General features: G+C 37.7%; 1 protein-coding gene across 2 annotated transcripts; it reads left to right on the top strand.

Moving 5' to 3' along the window:
- Positions 1–115: 115 nt before the first annotated feature.
- Positions 116–21,937, top strand: LOC140145772 (uncharacterized). Of its 2 annotated transcripts, none has more exons than XM_072167448.1 (12): positions 116–231; positions 7,751–7,948; positions 8,702–8,944; positions 10,033–10,460; positions 11,520–11,740; positions 12,946–13,366; positions 14,020–14,318; positions 14,850–14,939; positions 16,131–16,211; positions 17,977–18,042; positions 18,938–19,140; positions 20,522–21,937. In XM_072167448.1, exons 2-12 carry the CDS (start codon positions 7,773–7,775, stop codon positions 20,652–20,654), a joined length of 2,361 nt encoding a protein of 786 aa, XP_072023549.1. In that variant the 5' UTR covers positions 116–231; positions 7,751–7,772; the 3' UTR covers positions 20,655–21,937. The 2 variants fall into 2 exon arrangements, with proteins under 2 accessions (XP_072023549.1, XP_072023548.1); XM_072167447.1 differs by having other exon boundaries at positions 11,517–11,740.
- Positions 21,938–22,204: the final 267 nt, after the last annotated feature.

Genomic DNA, 22,204 nt, shown 5'->3' with positions numbered 1-22,204 from the left:
TGTTATGCAGTCTCTGTCCAACCGCATAGTTGCCGATTTCAAATATATTTGCGATGTATAAACCGTTCGACTGTGTGGGTTGTGGCAGAGGTTGTTTCGCGCCATTTCTGTTTAAATGGCGGCGGGTTATCAGTGATCGGACTTGAACAGCTGCAGTTTTTGTACATTTAAAAGCGTTTGACCTAATTCTTCGTCTGTTTAATGCGAACGAACTGAAATTTAAGACTTCAGGTATGTATGAGATCAATGTGAACATGAGGATTACTCCCATTTTGTCGTGAAATATGATGATTGTAAAAACAATACCCCGAAACTGCACAATTCTGCAGACATGTCATGCAAATCCAATGCATGCACTGGGCTGGCACAGTCACACGATCATGTCAGAAATTAATATTTTGTTCTGGGTCTGATTATTCGGACTAGCACAGTCAGACAGACGTGGTCTAATTCTGCATAAAACTGGGCAGCATTATTTGCATTGTATTGCATCGTAATTTCATTTGTGTCCATGCTAATTTATTATGCTTACACAACATCACATGTCATGTTTTCAAGCAAATTCGCCGATAACAGGCGATCAAAAGCACAGATCGCATTCAGCTTACTTCGTTACATATGAGACAGTTCCAATAATTGAAACTCCCGGCGGGTTCCAACAGGTACTGTGTATGTGTTTGTATGTGTTTAATGTGCATTCACATACACACGTACACTGCTTAGCCTAGACTCGCTTGCCAGTCCTATATACGCCGTACCTATGTATATTGAGGACTGGCTTACGCCATTTTGGATGTCAATGGGAAATATTGACGATTTGCGCCGGTTAGAAACTTGAAAAAAAATCTTAAAAATTTCATCAATGTATATAAAAGTGGTACCAACCGTATTGTGCTTGCTAATTTAAGACTCGGTTGAAACAAAATTAAGGATCGAAAGCATTTTAGTGTCCAAAAAGGCAAAATTATCGTCAAAGTTCTGCGAAATCGGCACCCTTGCGAAGGGTTCAGAATTGAATCGGGAGCGAAAATATCCGATCTTTGCGATCAAAAACACAAAATTACAACTTTAAACATACTATTGGCAAAAGACATTATTACCAAACAATATAGAGAGAAAATTTCACATCATTTTCTCAAAATATTGAAAAATTTGCTCACTAGACATCGAAAAAGTACGCAATCCAATTCCTGTTCAAACGCGTGGGAAACTGAAAGTGCATAATCGTGACTAGCTTAGCCGTCGGTACGAAGAAATTGTTGCTCCAAAAATGACTGCAAATTACACATTTGTAATAATTTTTCACAACAAAATATGATATGAAAACACAGGTGAGCAATGTATGAATATATGGAGAGGTCAAACAGGTTGTTAATTATTGTCAATATTAATATTTTGTGACATTTATAATGAAAATAATTAACATTCAAGACACCCTATGGCACCTTCTACAACTTGAGAACAAGTCCTCAAACGTTCGAAATTTGTAGTTATTACAACTGCATATGAGATGATCTTTGTTTTGGGAAAATACGGCATAATTTGTCATGGTGCTTGCTGAATGCCATGCAGTAAAATACTAAAACGTTGCGCCAATTCATGATTGACAACCAAAAATCGTTGCGTCGTTCGTATCCTCCGCTGTCAGTGAATATCTTATCCACTCTAGTCCTCACTTGATCAAGAAATCTATCTACTATCCACGACGACACGATAGTTAATATGTGAATAGAAGATAGAGATTGCTAGTATAACACGGTCAGTCATCGTAGCGTCTTCAGTTTTAAAACGCAGCAAAACAATTTTTTAGATTGTCCAGTTTGGCTTCAATTTAGCTTGGCTAACATTTATGTATCTTAGCTGAAGTGTTTGCTTCCTTTTAACCGGAAACACAGGCGCTGAAGTGCAAATTCCGACCATATTATGAGTCCGTTTAATTCTGCAACCTTGCTTGATCAAAGATGTTTTGACAACTGCCAACTGCGTCGGTGATTAAAGATTTGAGAAAATCCAGTGCTGGGCAAATCAATCCATCTCCCGATTTGCAAAGGTTAACTTGTCATTGCAAACTGATGGTGATACCCTTCCGGTTCTTGAACATGTGAGCCCAGCACTACATGTGTTGATCACCTATTTACAATGGGGACTGTGTGATGTCTGGCGATCACTCGAGAAAAATTGGCACAAAATGACGTTTTTCGTGAGTAAAGTCATGATGAATTGATGAAGGAATGTAGCACATGGTGTCACTAATATGTCAAGAATAATATCCTCATATTTTTTTTTCTATAATTAACTTGAGGAAGAAGTTTTATTCATGCATGATATTGGGACCTGCATGCCAACCGTGTACATGTACCAAACAAGGTACGTTACATGAGCGCAAATCCTTCCACGTTCTAACTTTCGTATCACAAGCTATCGGTTGTTCATACGAAAGTTAGAAATTTTCGAACAAGTCCTCACCAAAGCTTTGTGTTGATTACGTAATGTGTGGAGGCAAATTGCAATAAGTACAATGAAATAATGAGTAGGGTGGGCTCCGGGCGGGTTTCTTCTTCGTCTTACATAACAGTATTGTTCTCCAAAAAAACCCGGAAGCTTGTTGTTTGGCGCTCTAGCTGAAATACAGCAAAATAATGTAAGATAGTAAATGTAAACCTGTATTTTAGCTAGAGTATCTCGAGCTAGTGTCAGACGTGGTCTAATTCTGAAAACCGGGCAACGTTATTTCTATAGATCTGCTGCGCGCGCATTCACATTGTATCGTATTGCATTGTAATTTCATTTGTGTCCATGCTAATTATGTTTACACAACATGAACTCACATGTTTTCAAGCAAATTAAAAGCGATCGGAATGTTACAAAACTACAGTCTACAGATCGCATTCAGCTTACTTCATATGAGATGATCTTTGGAAAAATACGGCATAATTTGTCATGGTGCTTGTGGAATGCCATGCAGCAAAATACTAAAACGTTGCAGCAATTCATGATTGACAACTGATTGACAAAATCGGCGTGTCGTTCGTATCCTCCGCTGTCAATTTCTTATCCACTCACTAGTCCTCACAAAAGCTTTGTGTTGATTATGTACATGTAATGTGTGGAGGCAAATTGCAATAAGTACAATGAAATAATGAGTAGGGCGGGCTCCGGGGCGGGTTTCTTCTTCGTCTTACGTAACAGTATTAATATTTGTTCTCCAAAAAACCCGGAAGCTTGTTGTCTGGTACATGGATCGAATCCATGGGTACAGTCACCCATGGAAAACAGGGTACTGAAAAGTAGTACACCATGTCCATATGGGCCAAGGGATGGTTTGTTTACATGGCAATCATTCCTTCAGAATAGGCAATACAGATCTCCAAACATATAAAACTTACCTCATATCAGTTTTAGTTGCCCCTAATAACTCCAAATTGACTAGTCCGAATAATCAGACCCAGAACAAAATATTAATTTCTGACATGATCGTGTACTGGGTCTGAACTGTTTCCATATGAAATCTTGATGGCAAATTGGACAATAGAAGCACATGGTTCTCACGTGACAGCTTTTTAGTCCCTATTCAGGTTACGTGAATCACGCTATTTGTGAACCATCCTTCTGATACTTGAATGTTTGGACAAGCGGAGCGGTTTTTTGTCTACCTCTCTGTTTGTAAACAAACCAGGAGGTGAAATCGTCCTCCTCGCCGAATCTGAAAGTCAGCGTAATATACGGCACTGCAAATTGACATGACAATTAATTCTATTTGCTCAATTTCATACCAAAATCAAGGAAAACATGGTTTTGTTATTGCAAAATAACAAGAAAATCAGAAAGGTTATATCTGGTCATTTGCAATAGGCCACTTCAGGTAATCAATATTGGCACTTGAATTGCATGACTCAGTAACTTGATTGCATATAACATTAAGATTGCCAACTGACATCCTTTGTATTTGAGTTGTCTGTTGATGGTATTAGAACTGTCATGGATGTAAACATTACACAAAATGTCAACAAAACATGCTACTGCAGAACTCTATGCCTGTATGTGTGTGTCTGAGGGCCGATCTGAGGGCTGATGACACACTTTCGATGGGTGTAGTTGTCTGGCACTCTTTTACAGCAAGATGCTGTATTCGGTTGTTCTTACATGTTATAACATGTAAGAATAAAACCCCTAAAAGTATGTCTAACTAGTCCAAATAATCAGTCCCAGAACAAAATATTAATTTCTGACATGATCGTGTTCTGGGTCTGAACTGTTTCCATATGAAATCTTGATGGCAAATTGGACAAAAGAAGCACATGGTTCTACTTGACAGCCTTTTAATCCCTATTCATGTTACGTGAATCACGCTATTATCATTGTGGACCGTCCTTCTGATACTTGAGTATTTGGACAAGCGGAACAGTGTTTTGTCTACGGTAGCCTACCTCTCTGTATGTAAACAGACGAGGAGGTTGAAATTGTCATCCTCCCCGAATAGGAAAGTCAGCTTAATAGTACGGCACTAACATCTAACATTGCTCGAGAAGTCTAGCCAAGAATTTGCTCACCTATAGATATCCAGTCTGGACACATATCACACTTCATGTGTGATATGTCCAGCTAATCGGCAAACTAACATACATGTATAAGGTGGACAATTTAGCATGATGGCCTGCCAATTTACGCTTCCTGAAAACACTCTTCCTCATACAAAACCACAAACTCACTAACTTCAACTTGCACTACTCACAAAATAAAACAAATATTAATTATTACCGATCCCAGGGATGGAAATTTCCACCCGTCCGGTCGCCAATTGCAAGTAAAATTGCAGCCGGTCGAGTGAAGTTTCAAATTCACCAGCCCGACTGGCGAGTAACATTTCACGGCCGGCCTTGCCCAGGCTCAGAGTACAATTTGACCTCAGCAAATGTCGATTGTTCTAAAATAAAAGTGCATTTTCACCGTGATAGTTTATCATATATTCCATCTGTAGTTGCTATGATATTTTTTTCTTCTTTTCAATTCTAAGTCAGTTTTGGTCAGAAACAGGTGCAAAAACACGCGCAAACTCAGCCAATTTTCACAAAATGTTTGTACATGTACATGTACATGTACTTCCGCACTTCTTAAATTAACGTTTTGTAGTCATGCTAAAACACCAAGCACGTGGTGCCACAATAATACAAAAAAAAAGTTGCTTCTATTTATCGTAACAATAATATTAATAAAGGAAACGTAGATTATTTAGGAAAACATTAACTTAATATACATGTATTAAAAACTGAATATTTTCAGGTTGTGATAAATAAGTAAATAAACAGTTACCGCACGTCGGCACTCGTCAGTCTGAATATTATTTCATCAATCGGGATTTCCCCATCAAACCATCGTTCATGAATGTCGGTCGTTGCGCAGCATAAAAAAGATTTCCTGACGTTGCATACTTGCATTTACAAATATTACTGCATTATTCCTAGCAGGTTGGTCAAAATTTTGGGGCTTTTATTATTTCAAAATATAAAAGAATGGAAATTTCTTATTTTTATCATCAATTAATGATTAAGGTTTTGGCTTCATGCACACCGTGAGTCATGGATTTTAAAACACACGGCGGCTGTCTCGTCTTTCATGCTGAGAAAATGGACTCACGAAAAACAGCACTGATCGCGATTTGGCGGCCGTGATTATCGGACGAGTACAACTTTGTTCGGACGGGTAAATTTTTTGACCTACTCGCCCGATTGGCGAGTGGCAAAAAAAGTTAAGTTCCATGCCTGACCGATCCTGCAGAATAATACATAATCGTCAATTTCATGGAATCCCGTTGCTGAAAATCGCAAATTTCACAAAGAACTGTCAAATGCGCTGTGGATGCGATTCATAAATCACAGGTGTGGAACTGACTTTATACCACTCGCTCGCTTTTGCAGAAAAGCGAAGCCTCATGGTACTGGGGCATGACGTCATGGACGTGTGCAAAATTTCCGACGGGCGCCATATAACCCGTTTTGGTTGCAAAAACCATTCATTGCAATTGTAAGCCAATCAATGAACGTGACGGCCTTTTACGGTATTAATTTATGTGACCCCGCCAGTAAAGTACGTCTAACCTGATTGGTTTACAAAAGTAACTGTTTTCAGTTTTGTCTTTCTTTACTCAATGGCTTCATGATGTGGTTTGATGACAAATTTGAATTTGCCTTTTATACACTAAAGGTACATGTAAACATGTTAACCCTAACACTGGACCCTGCTTTTTGGGATCGGAAGTCAAAGAAGATCCGAAAAAGTCAAGGAGAAGAAGAATTTTGACTTGGCTTTTGAGATTGAACCTTTGACCCCTCGCATGCCAAGCACACGATCGGACCGGTAGCTACACGGGTTGTTGCTGCCCGGCCAGCAATTCCGCGCGCATATAACACTTAGGGTGATTGCGTCATCGCAGACCCTGGGATTCATGCATGCGCAGATTTTTTCATCGTAAGATTTTTGGGTGTTAGGGTTATGGTATATAGGCTCTAATCTGGAAAAATACATCTTAGTTAACCCTAACACTGGACCCTGCTTTTTGGGATCGGAAGTCAAAGTTCGGAAGATCCGAAAAAGTCAAGGAGAAGAAGAATTTTGACTTGGCACCCCGAGATTGAACCTTTGACCCCTCGCATGCCAAGCACACGATCACGGACCGGTAGCTACACGGGTTATTGCTGCCCGGCCAGCAATTCCGTGCGCATATAACACTTAGGGTGATTGCGTCATCGCAGACCCTGGGATTCATGCATGCGCAGATTTTTTCATCGTAAGATTTTGTAAGATTTTTGGGTGTTAGGGTTAGCAGAATAACACCAAAGTTGGTCAGACACTAACTACCACTACAAATAAATCATACCTATAATATTTTTAATTTGAATTTTATCCTTTTTACATGTACATGTAGGTATGACTGATTGTACTGTAAAATTTGCGTCAATTCCTGTTGTCATGATGAGCGTTTGAGCCACGTTTTGTAGGCTACGATTGACGATTACATAGATGAGAACAACTGGTATGACTATACCAGCGGCACTGTGCAGCCAGTTTGGTGTTTGTGTGGAGGGAGCTTAAAACCAAACTGGCTGCGGAGAAGACAAAATCAATCCTCTGAAAATCAATCCTAGTACATGTAGGCAATTAGCATAATTAGTTAATACAGGTGAAATGTTTTTGTTAGGCCGTGTAAAATTAATATTTTGGTTCTCGTCCCCTCCCTCCTCAATTTCTGGGATTTGTCAGATTTTTTTATTTTTTTAGATTTTTAATTTTTTAGACTTTGGAATGATTTATGAAATCTTCATACATATAAATAAGTTTATTAGAGAACAAGCATCACTTCCAAGTCTTTTTGTGGTACTCTAGGGGATATATAACTCAGAATCTCACATTTGAAAAAAAAAAAAAGAAGGGCCTCATCGTTTCCTCGAGCACTGTTGGAGAAGACCGAAAACTACTGACAATGCTAATTTTACATTGAAAAAAAAAAAAAAAAAAAAAACACCTCCCTCCCTCATCAATTCATGAAAATCCTCTGGACGAGAACCAAAACATTAATTTTATCGGCCTTATTGTTAAGTTACATGTAGGTTATTTTCCAGTGATGTCTTTAGTGCGATTTTATTCAAATTAGGAAAGCCCGTCCAGATCATGTTACAGGCATGATTATAATAAGAATCTCTGTATAAAATTTTAAAAAAGAATCCCTACTTTCTCTTGCATAATTTATCCCAAGGTTGTCTCCAGGTGCATCCACAATGAGTACTCGTGCATCAGCAAGAAAGCGTAAGCAGCAGTCAAAGGCCACTCCAGCTGTCGATGCGACTCCGCCACAGAATTCTTCTCCACGGAAGTCTCCACGTAAAATGGACACTCCTGATTGGTTGTCTGATCTGGACATTCATTTGTCTCCCAAAGCAAGTGCCTCAAGAAGGTATGTAGCATTTATGTGTCGGGCTTTGATCATTAAGGTGAGCAAGTAATCACTCTCCTGAAAGCTCTCCTTCAGTTTTCAGGTGAGTGATTTATACTGAAAGAGTGGTTGCAATAGTGCTACCGTGAAATGAGTATAAAGTCACAAGTTGGTAGTTTTGAGACACCCTTGCTAATGTGTTGGTGTTCTCTGTTTGCCGCGCACCAGTTCAAGCCAGTAACTAATATGTCTTTGTTCTTGATGTGAATGGGCCATTCTGAAATGGCATACCAGTGGTCGCGCTACGAATTGGGGGGGAAAAGTGAATTTCCAGAGGGGGGGGGGGGGCAAAATTGACAAATTTGGAAATTTACATGATTTTTGGGGTTTTGCCTCAAAAGTGTGGGGGAAGATAAATATCCCCCCCCCCGTCAGCGCTGCCACTGCATACTTCTGGCTTAAGCACATGTGTGCAGCAAACAAAGAACATCGACTCACTCAGCCAGGATGGAGCTGTGTTACCACCACCACCAGCAGACAGGATGATGGGATACCATCACTTTGAAGAAGTATGTCGTCAATGACCTGAGAAACTGTCAAGTAAATGTCAAAATTTTGGTTTTATAATATGAAAATTACAAAATTATATATAAGATGAGTATATACATGTACTGGTATGTAAAATTTACCAAAATTGTAATTTATGATTCATGTAGGGTTCTGCAAGTCAAATTTAACACTTTGTTTTTATTAAAATTTTTATTTTTATTTTAGAACACTGGCATCAGTGAAGAAATCCTCTCCTTCCAAGCGAGCCTCATCTCGTAGCCATTATTCTTTCACCAGTAGCAGCCAATCGGACGAATCGGATATTAACTCACCACAGAAGATAGGAGCCAAGAGTTTCTACAGCGCAAAAAATAAGGTCAGGTACCTCACACCACTGGAAAGAAAGCAGCTCAGAGAAAAACTGAACAAATCTGCGGATGATGCTACTACATTAGGGAGTAGTAAAAGGTGAGTTAGCAAACAGTGTGTGGAGTTCATGAGAATTGGTTCTTCAACTTTTACACTTTTGGTTTTTGGCAAACATGTTTTTTTCCTTCTCTTTTATAGGCAAGAAAAGATAAATGGTGTTACATGTAAGTTATGAGTACGGTAATATTTTAGCCATAAGTCAAGTTCATGCTTTGCCTGAGCTATATGTAGGGTTCTCTTTAAGCATTTTGCTGAAAGGTTATATTTGGGAATGCGGGAAATTTATTTTCACTGCTTGCCTGGAGAAAAGAATACAGTTTTAACTTATTAAGCTTGATATAGTCAGCCCAGCTTTTGTATTTATTCCACAGACGCCCAATAGCAAACATAATGCAATATAATCAAAACGAGTACAATTTCTATTCAGAGATCAGTGTTATATTTATTATTATTTTATTATAGGGATAAGCTAATCATCTTTTACAGCACATGGAATTCAACCGGCAATCAACCCTCTCCACATGGGCATCGACTGCAGATGAAAAGTTCCAAATTTTCTTGAAAATTTTCAGAATTGTACATTTTTATGACCATATTTAGAATCAGCATAAAAGATGCATTAAAATGAGTACAAACATGCCTAGTACTAGTAAAGTCACCCCATCAAGTCTAGTATTGGTTCAGTGGTGAAGCCTGTAGCTACATGTAGCATGCAGAGCATTATAATTAACAGGGCAGGTAAAAATGAAAACTTCCCTGGGAGATGCTCAAAATTTCCCTTCAAAAATTCAAAATTCTCTCCGCATTTTAATGAATTTCTTCAGGGTCAGAAAATCGTCCAGAATCTGAGAATCCAATCTCGCAAAGATTCTTGTCATCAAAATTGCAAGAATCTGAATAGATTTTCGTAAATATTTCAGTTTATCATGCAAAGTTATATGGTGAGAATCCATGGATTCTTGCAAAATTCAAAAGGATTCTCGAACTTGGTTGCGAATTTCTGACCCTGTTCTTTGTTAAGGTCCTTAATTTCCCTCCAAAGTTCCGTAATTTCCCGGGAAGGAGCTTCCCACATTTTTTCCAGGCATGAACATTAATGTGTTTTTTTCATCTAATTTATATTCTAGTGTATCTCCAAGGAAGAAGGCAGCAGCTTCTTCTCAGAAAACAAACGTGAAGAAGGCCAGAAAACAAACAAAATCAGCAAGAAAAACTAAAAGTGTTGTCAAAAAGACTCCAAAAGCTCAGAACAAACCTAAAACTTCAAGTAAAACACCGAAGAGCCCAGCTGTGAGCCCTAAAAGAGTCGCCAGAAAAAGCCCATCAAAAAAACTACCCAAGAAGTCTCCACGACGAAGCATTCCTAAACGGAGCCCATGGAAGGCCACGTCAGCTAAGAAGGGAATTCAGTTGTACATGCAACAGCAGGGCTTGCAGAAGCCAAAGTCGGCCAGTAAATCGGCAAAGAAAAGTGAGAAGGTCACTGCAAAAGAAGAAACTGCCACTTCAAAGAAGTCTCCAAGTCCTAGGAAATCTTCTCCAAGAAAGAATCAAGGTATGTATATGTACATGTATTTAGAATTTAGGGTATTAAGGTGGTACTACACCCCTTGATAAATATGTGACTATTTTTGCATTTTTCTCAAAAAATATAACATACATTGTACTGGTAACAAAAGTTATGTATATTAAAGGGGCAAGGAATCCAGTTACTACACTGGAATTTCAGTGACTCGGAAGACAAGCGGTACGTTATTTATGATAAGAAAAGAGTACCGCTAGAATGTACCTCATTTCTATATATAATGAACCACTTGTCTTGAAATTTCAGTGAAGTAATTGGATTCCTCGCCCTATAATATACATAACTTTTGTTACCAGTGTGTAGTTATTTTTTGAGAAAAATGCAAAATAAGTCACAAAATTAATTGATTAGGGGGTGTAGTACCACCTTAAGGTTATTTGTTGTTGCTTCATCCTTTGTTTTCTTGCTTGTTTGTTTCTATGCTTGTGATGTTATTATGTAAACAGTGGCATTCGCAGGGGGGGGGGGCATACCTGGCAAATGTGTCCCTCTGGTCCAAAATCAACAGTAGATTTTTGTAAATTCCATCATGTTATTATGGAATCTTGCTCATTTCAGTCCTTCCAGTTGGTACATAACTGTGCTACATGAAGAAGTATTAATTTTGGTCAAGGGATAAAGAATGACTCATCTCAAAATAAGTTAAAGCAATGGGGCAGAATGTTCAGTTCCTCAGCAATATAAAGCTTAAGCAAAAAAAACCACAAAACAAAACAAAAAAAAATGATAAGATAAAATGAAATAACACCGACAAAATATCAAGTATTTTCATATCATTTTCATTTCCAAACGCATGTGGGAGAATAAGTTGGTGTGGAGGTCGAAGCACTTCCTCCTAATCACCACTCTGTGTCTTCAAATGAGTTTTGATGGTCCAATTACCATCCTTGTTGGTTTTGCATGGAGCACTGTAGTATTCAGTGTTGTGTTTGTAGCTCATAAGAACTTCATAGCTTCATCTGATTCTCTTCAGTTTATTTGTTGAATTATTATAATCCTAAAATGTATTTATTTAATGTCCATCAGTAGAGGAAGCCGACGACGACAAAGCCATTGCAGTGCGTGGTTTGGATTTTGGCGAGGACACAATGGATGACGTGGACCAGGAAGTGACCGATATCCAGCAGAGAATACAGGACCTCATTGACAGCAGCTTTGACGAAAATGAAGATTTTGTCAGTGCTACGCCAAAGATGTCACCAAGAAAACGAAGGATGAAGACGAAGGAACAGAGTTTGGAATCTGTTGAGGTATGCTAGCTTATACTGCTGTTTTCCCTTCTGTTTATTTTTGAAGTTGGGTTTAAAATTTCTACATATCTAGACGGCAAAATCAGGTGTTATACTTTTCACTAAAGTTTGTTTGGCTTAAAATTGGCGAAAAAAATGAGCATATTATGTATTGATATTGATATAGAATAGCATGCACACAGTTGAGCGCAGTACTTACTTGACTGGCACATGCTTATGTGAATTTATACTACATTTGTAGCCTAAGTAGTGGAGACTTCATTGAAGTGCATTGTAGCAAAAAACAAATAATTTTCGCCAATAATATTAATAATATGCCAAAACAAACTATAGGGTTGCTCAGCATATCGCCAATAATATTAATAATATGCCAAAACAAACTATAGGGTTGCTCAGCATATGCTTTTTTGTAGTTGGTACCAAATAGTCACAACTACGATGACTATTTGGGCGAATTCCAGTTGAAATCCATACACCTCCTATGGACGACATGTCCGTAATCTTCCACACAGGAAGTGTGAATTTGAATCAAATGGGGTTATACTTGAATGGGTGATTCCATTTGAAATACCAACTGTGTGGGAGATTAAGATCATGTCTTCCATAGGGGGTGTTTGGATTTTAACTGGAATAGCCCACTGGAGGTCAAAATCTGAATAAAATTAAAAGCTTAAGCCTCAAGTTAGTGCCCCATAATGCATTGCACAATAAACTCATTCACATATAGAGAAAAGAATGGGTGGGGAGTTTGATCGATGGATGGGCAAACGGAATAGATATTATATAGCTGTTGTAAAGGTACTTTGGAACTCAGAAATATATCAGATACCCCAATGAAAGCCAAACCAACATATTAACCATTTGGAATAGGCAATTGAAGGCAGTTAAGCTATCTAGTACCCATGTCATTACACCTCCATTTTTTGGAGACTGCTGAACCAGTTCAGAAACAACACAGATGTTGCAGTTTCACTTTTGAACAGTAATAGGCGAACTTGTACTTGATGCAATATTTGCGATCGGTTTTTCTGCAAAATGTAGCTTTGCAAATGCTGTTTACAATTCTATATGGAACTGAAAATTGAATATGTCTGACTTCAGACTGATTTTGCTTGATCACACCACATATATAATGTATATGGAGCAATTGTATTCATTTCATGGGCAAATCTCAAAGACACTGTTGTGATATTTCCTCTTTTCAGCTTCCAAAGACGAAGAAACCAAGATTAGCCTCGCCATCACCAGCAAAGTCATCAACACCCAGCAAATCACAAAGGACAGATTCATCTTCCTCATCAACACCTAGAAGATCACCACAAAGACAGAATACGCCAAGCAGAAAGAGACTGGCATCACCGGGTAAGACAGCATCTCCAAGAAGAGGAACACCAACAAAGGCTGCAACACCAACGAAAGCTGCAACATCAACAAAGGCTGCAACACCAACGAAAGCTGCAACACCAAGCAAGAAGGGATCCACACCAAAGAAGTCTCTGTTAGCAGCTTCTCCATCAGCAAGAAAGTCACCAGCTAGAAGACCTGGTGGATCACCAGCGAAGTCATCTGGATTGCGGAGAGGTACCCAGCCAGATACACCCGAATCGTGTTCTCTGACTTCACAAGGTACGTAATAAAGTGTAGATCATTAAGAGGTCAAAGGTTATATCTTATCATGGTGTGGATGACTAACTTTTAGGTTTAGAATTTGATATGTTGGTGACTGGTGAGTGCCCAATGTAACCTTCCTGAAGATCATTGTTTTTAAGAAAGATGTACTACGATCTGTATGTGCCCAAGAACAAAATGGCCGATTCTTTCATATTAAAACTTATACCAACACTTTTGTCTATGAGCATTTCAATTACAATTTGCAAATGAAGACCTTATTTCCAAATCATGTTAAGTCCACAAACACATGTTTCTGATTTACCTGTGCGATATTGCAATGGGTTGTGATGCTATAGGTATTCAAATTTCAGTTGGATCGATGCACCATTACAAAGCAAACAGTGGATGGATGCACAGTAATAATACTGTGTGAGGCCTTTGGTTCCCAAATGAGAACAATAGTATGCATATTGTTAACCAGCATTATTGTGGTATATAATTGCTTGTTGATGGTACAACTCATTGTTGCTAATGTCAAAACTTTTCAAAGTAATTGTGATTATATCATACAAGTAAATGAGAAACATGTGGTTGTGGACTTAACAGGGTTTGGAAATAAGCTCTTCAAAAATTAACGTTTATAATTATAATTTTATTTGTCTATGTAGAATCACCAAGAAATGCCTTAAGTAAAGTGAAGGAACAGCCCAGAATGTTTCCCATGTTCACTCCACCAACCAGCCCCTCGCTACGTAGCACTCCACAGTCATCAAGGAAACGGTCACCTATCCTCAAGAAGCTTACAGACAAAGACGGACGAGATCAGCTGACTTTGGATGCAGGACAGAAGAAGTTTGGGACCACAATATGCAAGACGTGCAGTATGGTGTACACACATGCGCATCCCGAGGATGAGGCTAATCATTCTAAATTCCACAAGAAGTACCTCACCTATGTCAAATTTCCGGTAAGAATGTGAAGATAGGCGATACCATAAGAGTTTCTTTGGGTAAACTATTTGGTTCTTTTTATTACAATTGAACAGACCATTTAAACAGCTTTCCCTTGGTCATGAAAAACCTGAGAGACTTGGGATAGGGTAACCAGAAATGTTGACAATAGAGAAAATTAACATCTTACAAATCAGGAATGCATGTAAATCTTTAGAAAATTAGTGGAATTTTGGCCAAAAACTCTGGAATGTATTTCTGAATTGGATGATAATAATTTGGTCATAAAAGAGCAAAAAAAACACCTTTTTTAGGAAGGGGAGGGGGTGATACCCTCCACCCTATTCTTCGGACAAACCCCTAAATGTTCAATACTGCACACCATTGCGGCCACCTGTATCAGGACCAGATGGATTTTCAGAAAATGGATATGTAGCCCATTTACATCCCTGAAAGAGCAATTCAACTCTGTTTTACATATTAAGGTGTTTAATCATGTCAAAGTTGTTTTCTAATACAAGTTGCATGTTTCAATTATTTTTACACAGGGTTGGAAGACGGAGACCGTTTTACATGAGTTCCATGATGGTCGAATTTTGATAATAACAAGTGATTCACCAAAATATGCCTTAAAAAAGGTTAGTACATGTATGTATGCATCTGACAAAATTGTATACAAAACAATTTAAGGGCAGAGTAATGGGAGAGAACATGGATCTTTTCGAGCTTCATTGTATCTGAATTGTATGTCCAAAGTATATAAAACTATACATTTTTGGAAAGGAAATGAGTCAAGGAATCCCATGGTGATGTCAGATTTGTTCAAAAATCTCAAGTTTTTGAAAAAATCACAAAAATTCACTTTTTTACCCCAATTTTTTTGTGACAGCTTAGAAAAAATCCGTTCGAGTAAAAAAAAATCAGTTAGCTTTTCATGAAGAAGAGACATGAACTTAGGGAAAGTTTTTTATTTTTTGAAATTCGTCTCTTTTTGAAATATTGAAAAAACATGTGAAAAAAGCCATTTTGTCTATTAAGCTAAAAATTGCACATAATGGTGTATATTTTTGTTTAACTAAGACAAGTATTTTGAAAAAATTAAAAAACCTTCCCTAGACTTTGATGTACTCTAAAGGATAGTGCAAAAAGTTTACCCTTTGCTTGCATATTTTTCGAGTTATCTTGTCACAAAAATCGCGCAATATTGTCAAAAGTGAACTCTGAGAAATCGATGTTTTAATAAAAAAATGTCAAAATTATGCACAAAATGTCCTTAAATTTTAAAACGGTAAGACTTTCACTCTTGTAAAAGCTGTATCTGGTGCATGGTCTAAATATGCATCTTTTTGCACCAATGAATCTATAATCTCTGCTCCGCAAAAAAAAAAAAAAAGTGGCATTTTGACTGCAAATTTTTGTTTTATTTACACCACATTTGCTGGCGTTAACAACATATACAGCTTAGTGTTGATAAATATCAAAAAATCTCAAATTCGGTCATGGACGAATGTGTCTTCCATTACTCTGGCCTTAATTGTGTTGCATTGTTGCTTTAGATTGGGATCAGCAACCTGAAGAATTATGTGTTTCCTTCAATTTTGGCAGCACCTCTGAACTCCACATCTATCCAAGACATTGTCCCTGGACTTCTTTGTTGGGTTATCCTACCTTAATTACCCAATAAAGTGACACTGCAGACTGCTTCAAAAGGCTAAAGATACCTGATATAGGGCAAAATGTGTTAAAGAAAATGTCTTACATGAATATGATACAAGACTTTTTTCAAAAGTGTTTCATCCAATGGATTGTATTTTTATTTTATTTTACAGATTGAAGAAGTACGAGAGTTGGTTGATCATGAGCTGGGGTTCTTAGAAGGCAATAGTATTGCTGATAAACAATCACTAAAGGTAAGAATGACTGAAATTGAGATGACATCTTGGCTATATAGATTTTCTGTACAACCAAAAAAGTGACATCTTACCTAAAAATGTGGTTTTTGTACAATAACTCCATAACGATAGGTTGTAGATAGCACAAACTATACAATGTTTTAATTCTTGTGATCAGACGAGTAATTTGGTACATCTCTCAACAAGATCGGAGCATTTTCATTTATTTTATACAGGGTTCGCAGGTTTTTGCCGCAGGTGGAAAAAACCGCGGTTTTAACCGCGGTTTTAACCACTTGGCAAAAACAGTTTTGCCAGTTTTTGCCGGCAAAAATGGCAAAAACTAAAAAAGTGATTTATAGTTCAATTTTTTCATCTCAAAACAAATTTTTAAGTTACAAAAATAAGTTCCCGAGTGTAACAAGGCCAGATTTTGTAATTATAAGCAATATATTAAGAAATTAAAGGCATGCGTTTTCATTGCTCAAGTGCATTTAATCGAAATGTGGCATGTATCAAATTCAAAACTTTTTCATTTTAAGGACTTGATGAGACAAAAAATATGTTGAATGATTCGTTGAAAGATGTGTGTTACTGTTTATGAGCTTTCTGTGTCACTTTTTAATATTTGAGTGACTATGTGTGAGTTTTTGCCAGTTTTTGCCATTTTGCGGTTTAAACGGGCAAAAACTGGCAAAAACAGTTTTTGCCAGGTTTTTGCCACTTTGCCGGCAAAAACAGGTTTTTGCCGGCAAAAACCGAACCCTTTTGTGACTTCAAATCCAAAATGGCTCCACATCTTCTACTAAAAAGTTCACAATGGCTCCCTGTTTGGGAGCTTAGCAGCTGTACTAACTTGTATCCTTTTGAAACCATCCTTTGCTTCCCTGCTGGTCAGTTGGAATATAATTTTCTAGTTTTTTACATTAAAAAGATTAATCCAGAGAAGATTGACTCCCATCTTATGTGCATCACACTGATATTAAACTAGAGCGATAACCGCACCATAGCTGAACCATGTGGCTTCGGCAGTATATTGTGGTAGGCCTATACCTACAAATGAAGCATTTTGAAAACTTGACCTTTGACCCCTTTATTGACCCTTAATGACCTTACGTGAATTTTAAAATATTTGCAACATGTTTAGAATGTCATAAGAATCATTGCGTTTAAATTTCAGCTCAATCGGGGCATTTGTAAAACTTGACCTTTGACCCCTTTATGACCCCTTAATGACCTTAAATGAATCTTAAAATGTTTTTAAAATGTTTAGCATGTCATAAGGATCATTGCATATAAATTTCAGCTCAATTGGAGCATTTTGAAAAACTTGACCTTTGACCCCTTTATGACCTTAAATGAATTTTAAAATATTTGCAACATGTTTAGAATGTCATAAGGATCATTGCGTTTAAATTTCAGCTCAATTGGAGCATTTTTGGTTAAAATGACCTTTGTTTGACCCCTGTGACCCCTGGATGACCTCTGACGTTTGGAAATATTTTTATTATATTCTTTATGTTTTCCTCTTTCATGGGGTGATACCTTCGTGGCATTTAGAGATATGTCCATTTCAGACCAAATGGTTAGTTAGGGACCTAGTAACCTAGTAACCTAGGGACCTAGTAACCTAGTAACATACACAGTTATAGGCTGATACCATTTCATGGTTCAGCAAAAACGATATGGTCAATCAAAGTGTTGATAAAAGTCATTTTGAGATGCAACTGAAAATCAGTGTTAAAATTGTGATGTTGACACTGTTTTTGTTTAACACCATCAGACACTCCTGTTTGTGACTTTGGACAAGAAGGTTGCAGGATGCCTCATTGCTGAAGAAATTACTGCTGTAAGTCATTACACTCTTGTACTAACCCCAAACCACCTTCTTTCTTTGAGTGAATGTTCTTAGTCATCCAGTAGTTTCAAACAGAGTTTTGGAATTAAATCTAATACTGGAACTTACTTTTTGCAATTATTGCGACGTTGTGTCTGGGACTTCATCAGGCAACTGACCCGCTGGGCTGGTCACGTGATATAACATTATGAAGTTCTTAATCTCCAGCTTCTTATGGCATTATCTTGAGTGAGATATCTCATTATTGATAATTTCATTAAAAAAAGCATTTCAAAGTGGGAATTTGGGAATATTTTTGTAGGGATATTTGATGTTTGAAGGAAATTTTAAGATTTGAAAATAAAGAAATACATAGGGCAATCCTGTCTTCTTGGAAGTAAATTTTGAGATTATATTCCCAGGAAATTAAATTTTTTTCTGCTCTGTATAATATGGGAATAAATCAAGGACATCTTGAATACATATTTTGTGCTTTTTGTCAGATCCAAATCACAAGCTCCTGAATTTTCCACGAGGTGTCTGCAATATGAAATTGTGTAATTGGAAAAAAAACTTAATAAAACCCCAGAATTTTGGTTTAAATTTTTTATGTACCTGTTGTACATCCATATTAAAATTTTTATTAATATTAATTCTTTTTACATACCAACTCAAGTGTAAGTCCTTCAAATCATCCCCAAGTTACATGGGTTAGGAATGTTCTTTGTATTCCTAAACCGTGTGATTTGGGGATGATTTGAAGTGACTTCCACTTGAGATGAGTCTGGTATTTATTCCTAGCTATTATGTAAAAAGTGACATATGTATCAGCCGACAAGTGCATTATTTTGGACATACACATATTGTGCATTCAATTTATTGCATTATTTTATTATGTTGCTACTAGGGTTATCGTGTGATCCCAGATAATGATCCACAGCTAGCGTTATCACAAAGCAGCAGCGAAGAAGAGGTAGCTGCCAAAGAACAACAGAGGGCGTGGTGCTGCCAGACGACACCAGAGAGGGCGGTGTGTGGCATCAGTCGCATATGGGTTGCTGCAACTATGAGACGTAAAAACATAGGAAGACGGATGGTTGATTGTATTAGGTGAGTGTCAGGATTTTGTGTGGAAGTTACAGACAGTTGACTCTACCACCAGTTATAATGAAGGACAGAGATCAAAAGATTTTATCGCGTCTGTCGTCATCTGTCAATCAAACTCGAGCACGGTTTGTTTACAAGTGTCGCGATGATGACTTACTGAACGTGGCGATATTAACCGGGCTCCTTATTGTTAATTTTGCACCTTCAAACATACAAACCATCTCAAAAGTTAAGTCTTTATAGTAGGAAACTTTCTTTCGTGAAGGCACCATATCAACAATGCATAGAAAAGTTCCTTTTTGTCTTGTAAAAGTACGTAATTTTTCACCCTTTTCTGCTATTCATTTTCTCCGACCGGCACCAGATAAATCGGCCTTCCTTTTACGCGGTATTAACCTGTGATAACCAATCAAGGATTGTAATAGACAGTGACATCAGATGCGATAAAAATTTTTTTATCTCTGTCTTTCATTATAACCTTGGTGGTTTGAGTGTAGGAGCTTATGTGTTGCCTGCCCCTGTGCTGCTGAAGGGGAGGCACCTTGGTGTTGGATTATGATGGGTTTGGCAGGGTTAGGGTTAAGCTTAAAGTGATGTGTACACTGAATTTTGAGGGGAAAAATAAAAATTCAATTCACAATTTTTTACAAAACAAGTCACATGCTCTGAAACATAAATGCTATATAGATTGGGATTGAACATATTTTCACTGTATGGCTGGGGGAAAGACTACATAATGATGCTGGGCAATGTCTTTTGAGCATGAGTTTAGTACTGGGATGCCTGACTATAATGTTCAGTTGATAACGTTCTATAATAAGTACAAGCAATTTGATTATAGCCAATTATATGTGACATGTCATGTCAAAAGGAGACACTTTTGGGCAGAATGTCAATTTTGAGGTTTTTATATATCTTAAATAGGGAGATATTTTACTCCACAACGCTGTTTTCCCCAATGAAATTGGACATTCCTAACGGAAGATATTGAGTTAGTAAGTTATGGTATTATAAAATTGCAAATTGAGATATCGGCCTTTAAAAATATTATTGACAATGTTGAAAGTTGGAATTACCTTGAAAAAATGTTCCAAAAAATACAAGATGCATGTTATATTCCTTTCTGAAACTATCAGACAATATTTTTAACATTAATAACATCACAAATTCGCAACAAACCCAAATTGTGAAAAAATCACCCCGGGCAGATTTTTGGTTATTTCTCCATTTACGATCCTGCCCAAAAGTGTCTCCTTTTGACATGACACGTCACATATTTGCATTGAATTGTGAAATGATTTAAGAAACAGTCATATGTAATCAAGAAATGGTCATATTTGATAATTTACTTAATAAGCTTTTTTTTGTGTGTTTTATTTTGTAGGAATCACTTCATATATGGGTCCATTCTGACCATGGATGACATAGCGTTTTCAGATCCTACACCGGATGGTAAAGGGTTCGCCACAAGATACACAGGCACTCCTAGCTTCTTGGTCTACAAATACAAATCATAGTGAACACTGGACCATACAACACACAGATACTTCCTAACTGAGTTATGACAGTGACATTTTGACCAATGAAAGTGATACTTTGATTTTGGTTTGCAAAGAACAGCCCATTTGATTGGTCATATATGGTTGGGAGTATAAAGTAACTGTTCTCGTTGAGAGACGCTCAATATCCATGTCTGTATATATGATATATATACATAGGGTTTACAGTATATGTTTGGAGTAAAGGTCCGTTCATACTACCACTGCATTTGCGATGCGTGCCTTTGCGATACCGATATATCGATTACTTTTTACCGCAACTCGTCGCATTTCCAAGTTAAAATGTATTTAACTTTATTGCGATATCGCAATGCAGTAGTTTACAGTCGGATGCAGTGCGGCAACGCACCGCATCGCAAAGCAACGCATCACGGGTGCGGTGGTAGTATGAATGGACCTTAACCTTGGTGTACAACTGCTATGGAGACGGAACACTTCAGTAGAAAGCAGACTCAGTAGGAAAATTTGACACATAGGATTGTTATTCATGGGACCAAAAAGTGTACCTTTAGCAGTTTTTGTCAAAAACTCAAATCAAATCAGTGTTTAGGTTAGCATTAGTTGCAAAGCTTTATGCTGTAATTACAGGGCCTAGATTTTGATGAGAATCACAGAAGCGACTTCTCTCATTGTATCATACAGTAAGTGCAGTGACTATGATTGATTTTGATTCTTGCAAACCAAGACGAAATCTAGGCCCTGAATTACACAAGATGAAAATGCTGGGTGCGAGGTGAAACAAGTGGGATGTTCACTGTTTTGCCGTACATGAGCCTCGTGCTAATATGGCCGGTTTGTCTTCTGGTTTGAAAGTTCATTGTACATCTTAGGTAACCAGTTGGTGTCTTCTGAGCAGAAGATATGTAACTGCTACATACTCATCGTGAGGAAATTGTATAAATTAACACTAAAGTTTCACTATAAAATACTCATCTTATTTTGCACCTGTTTAGAATAGATAATTGAAGTGGTTATTTTCATGTGGAGTTGAATTTGTGTTTTGCTCATTTTGAACACTCGTGTGTGTTTATGTTTCCAATTTTGAGCTTTCTTTCATACACCTACGCACTAAATATACCTATTTGTGTGTTCACGGTTCGCGGTTATATGCCGATTTGCGAAAAACACGAAATTAAAACCCTCGTGAAAATAACCACGTTTACAGTATTTGTTAACCCTAACGCCCCAGTTGCTTTTTGGCGAGGGAGAAGGAAGGAAGAAAGAAAGAAGAAGAGAAAACTTTTTTTTTCTCGGTGCGGTTTTGAACCCCGACCCTCAGGTGTCACACCCGTGCTGCGCCTACCTTGCCACGGGGTCTAGCTTGGCAGGCCAAGCCGTGGCCACATGATTGTTAGTATGATGACGCTTAATCGCATCACATGGAATACCCGCGCGTGCATATGCTTTGTGAATTTTTTGACGTTTGGTTCGGTTAGGGTTAGTGAGGCCAATTGTTTTATGTGAGAGTGTGTAAGATACAATTGCTATGTTCACTCTAGCTCTGTGTC

This window comes from Amphiura filiformis, unplaced genomic scaffold (genome assembly GCF_039555335.1).
Source record: "Amphiura filiformis unplaced genomic scaffold, Afil_fr2py scaffold_597, whole genome shotgun sequence".
NCBI classification, from domain to species: Eukaryota; Metazoa; Echinodermata; class Ophiuroidea; order Amphilepidida; family Amphiuridae; genus Amphiura; species Amphiura filiformis.
Note: the sequence above shows the minus strand (reverse complement) of the source record. Positions and strands in the feature narration are given on the sequence as shown.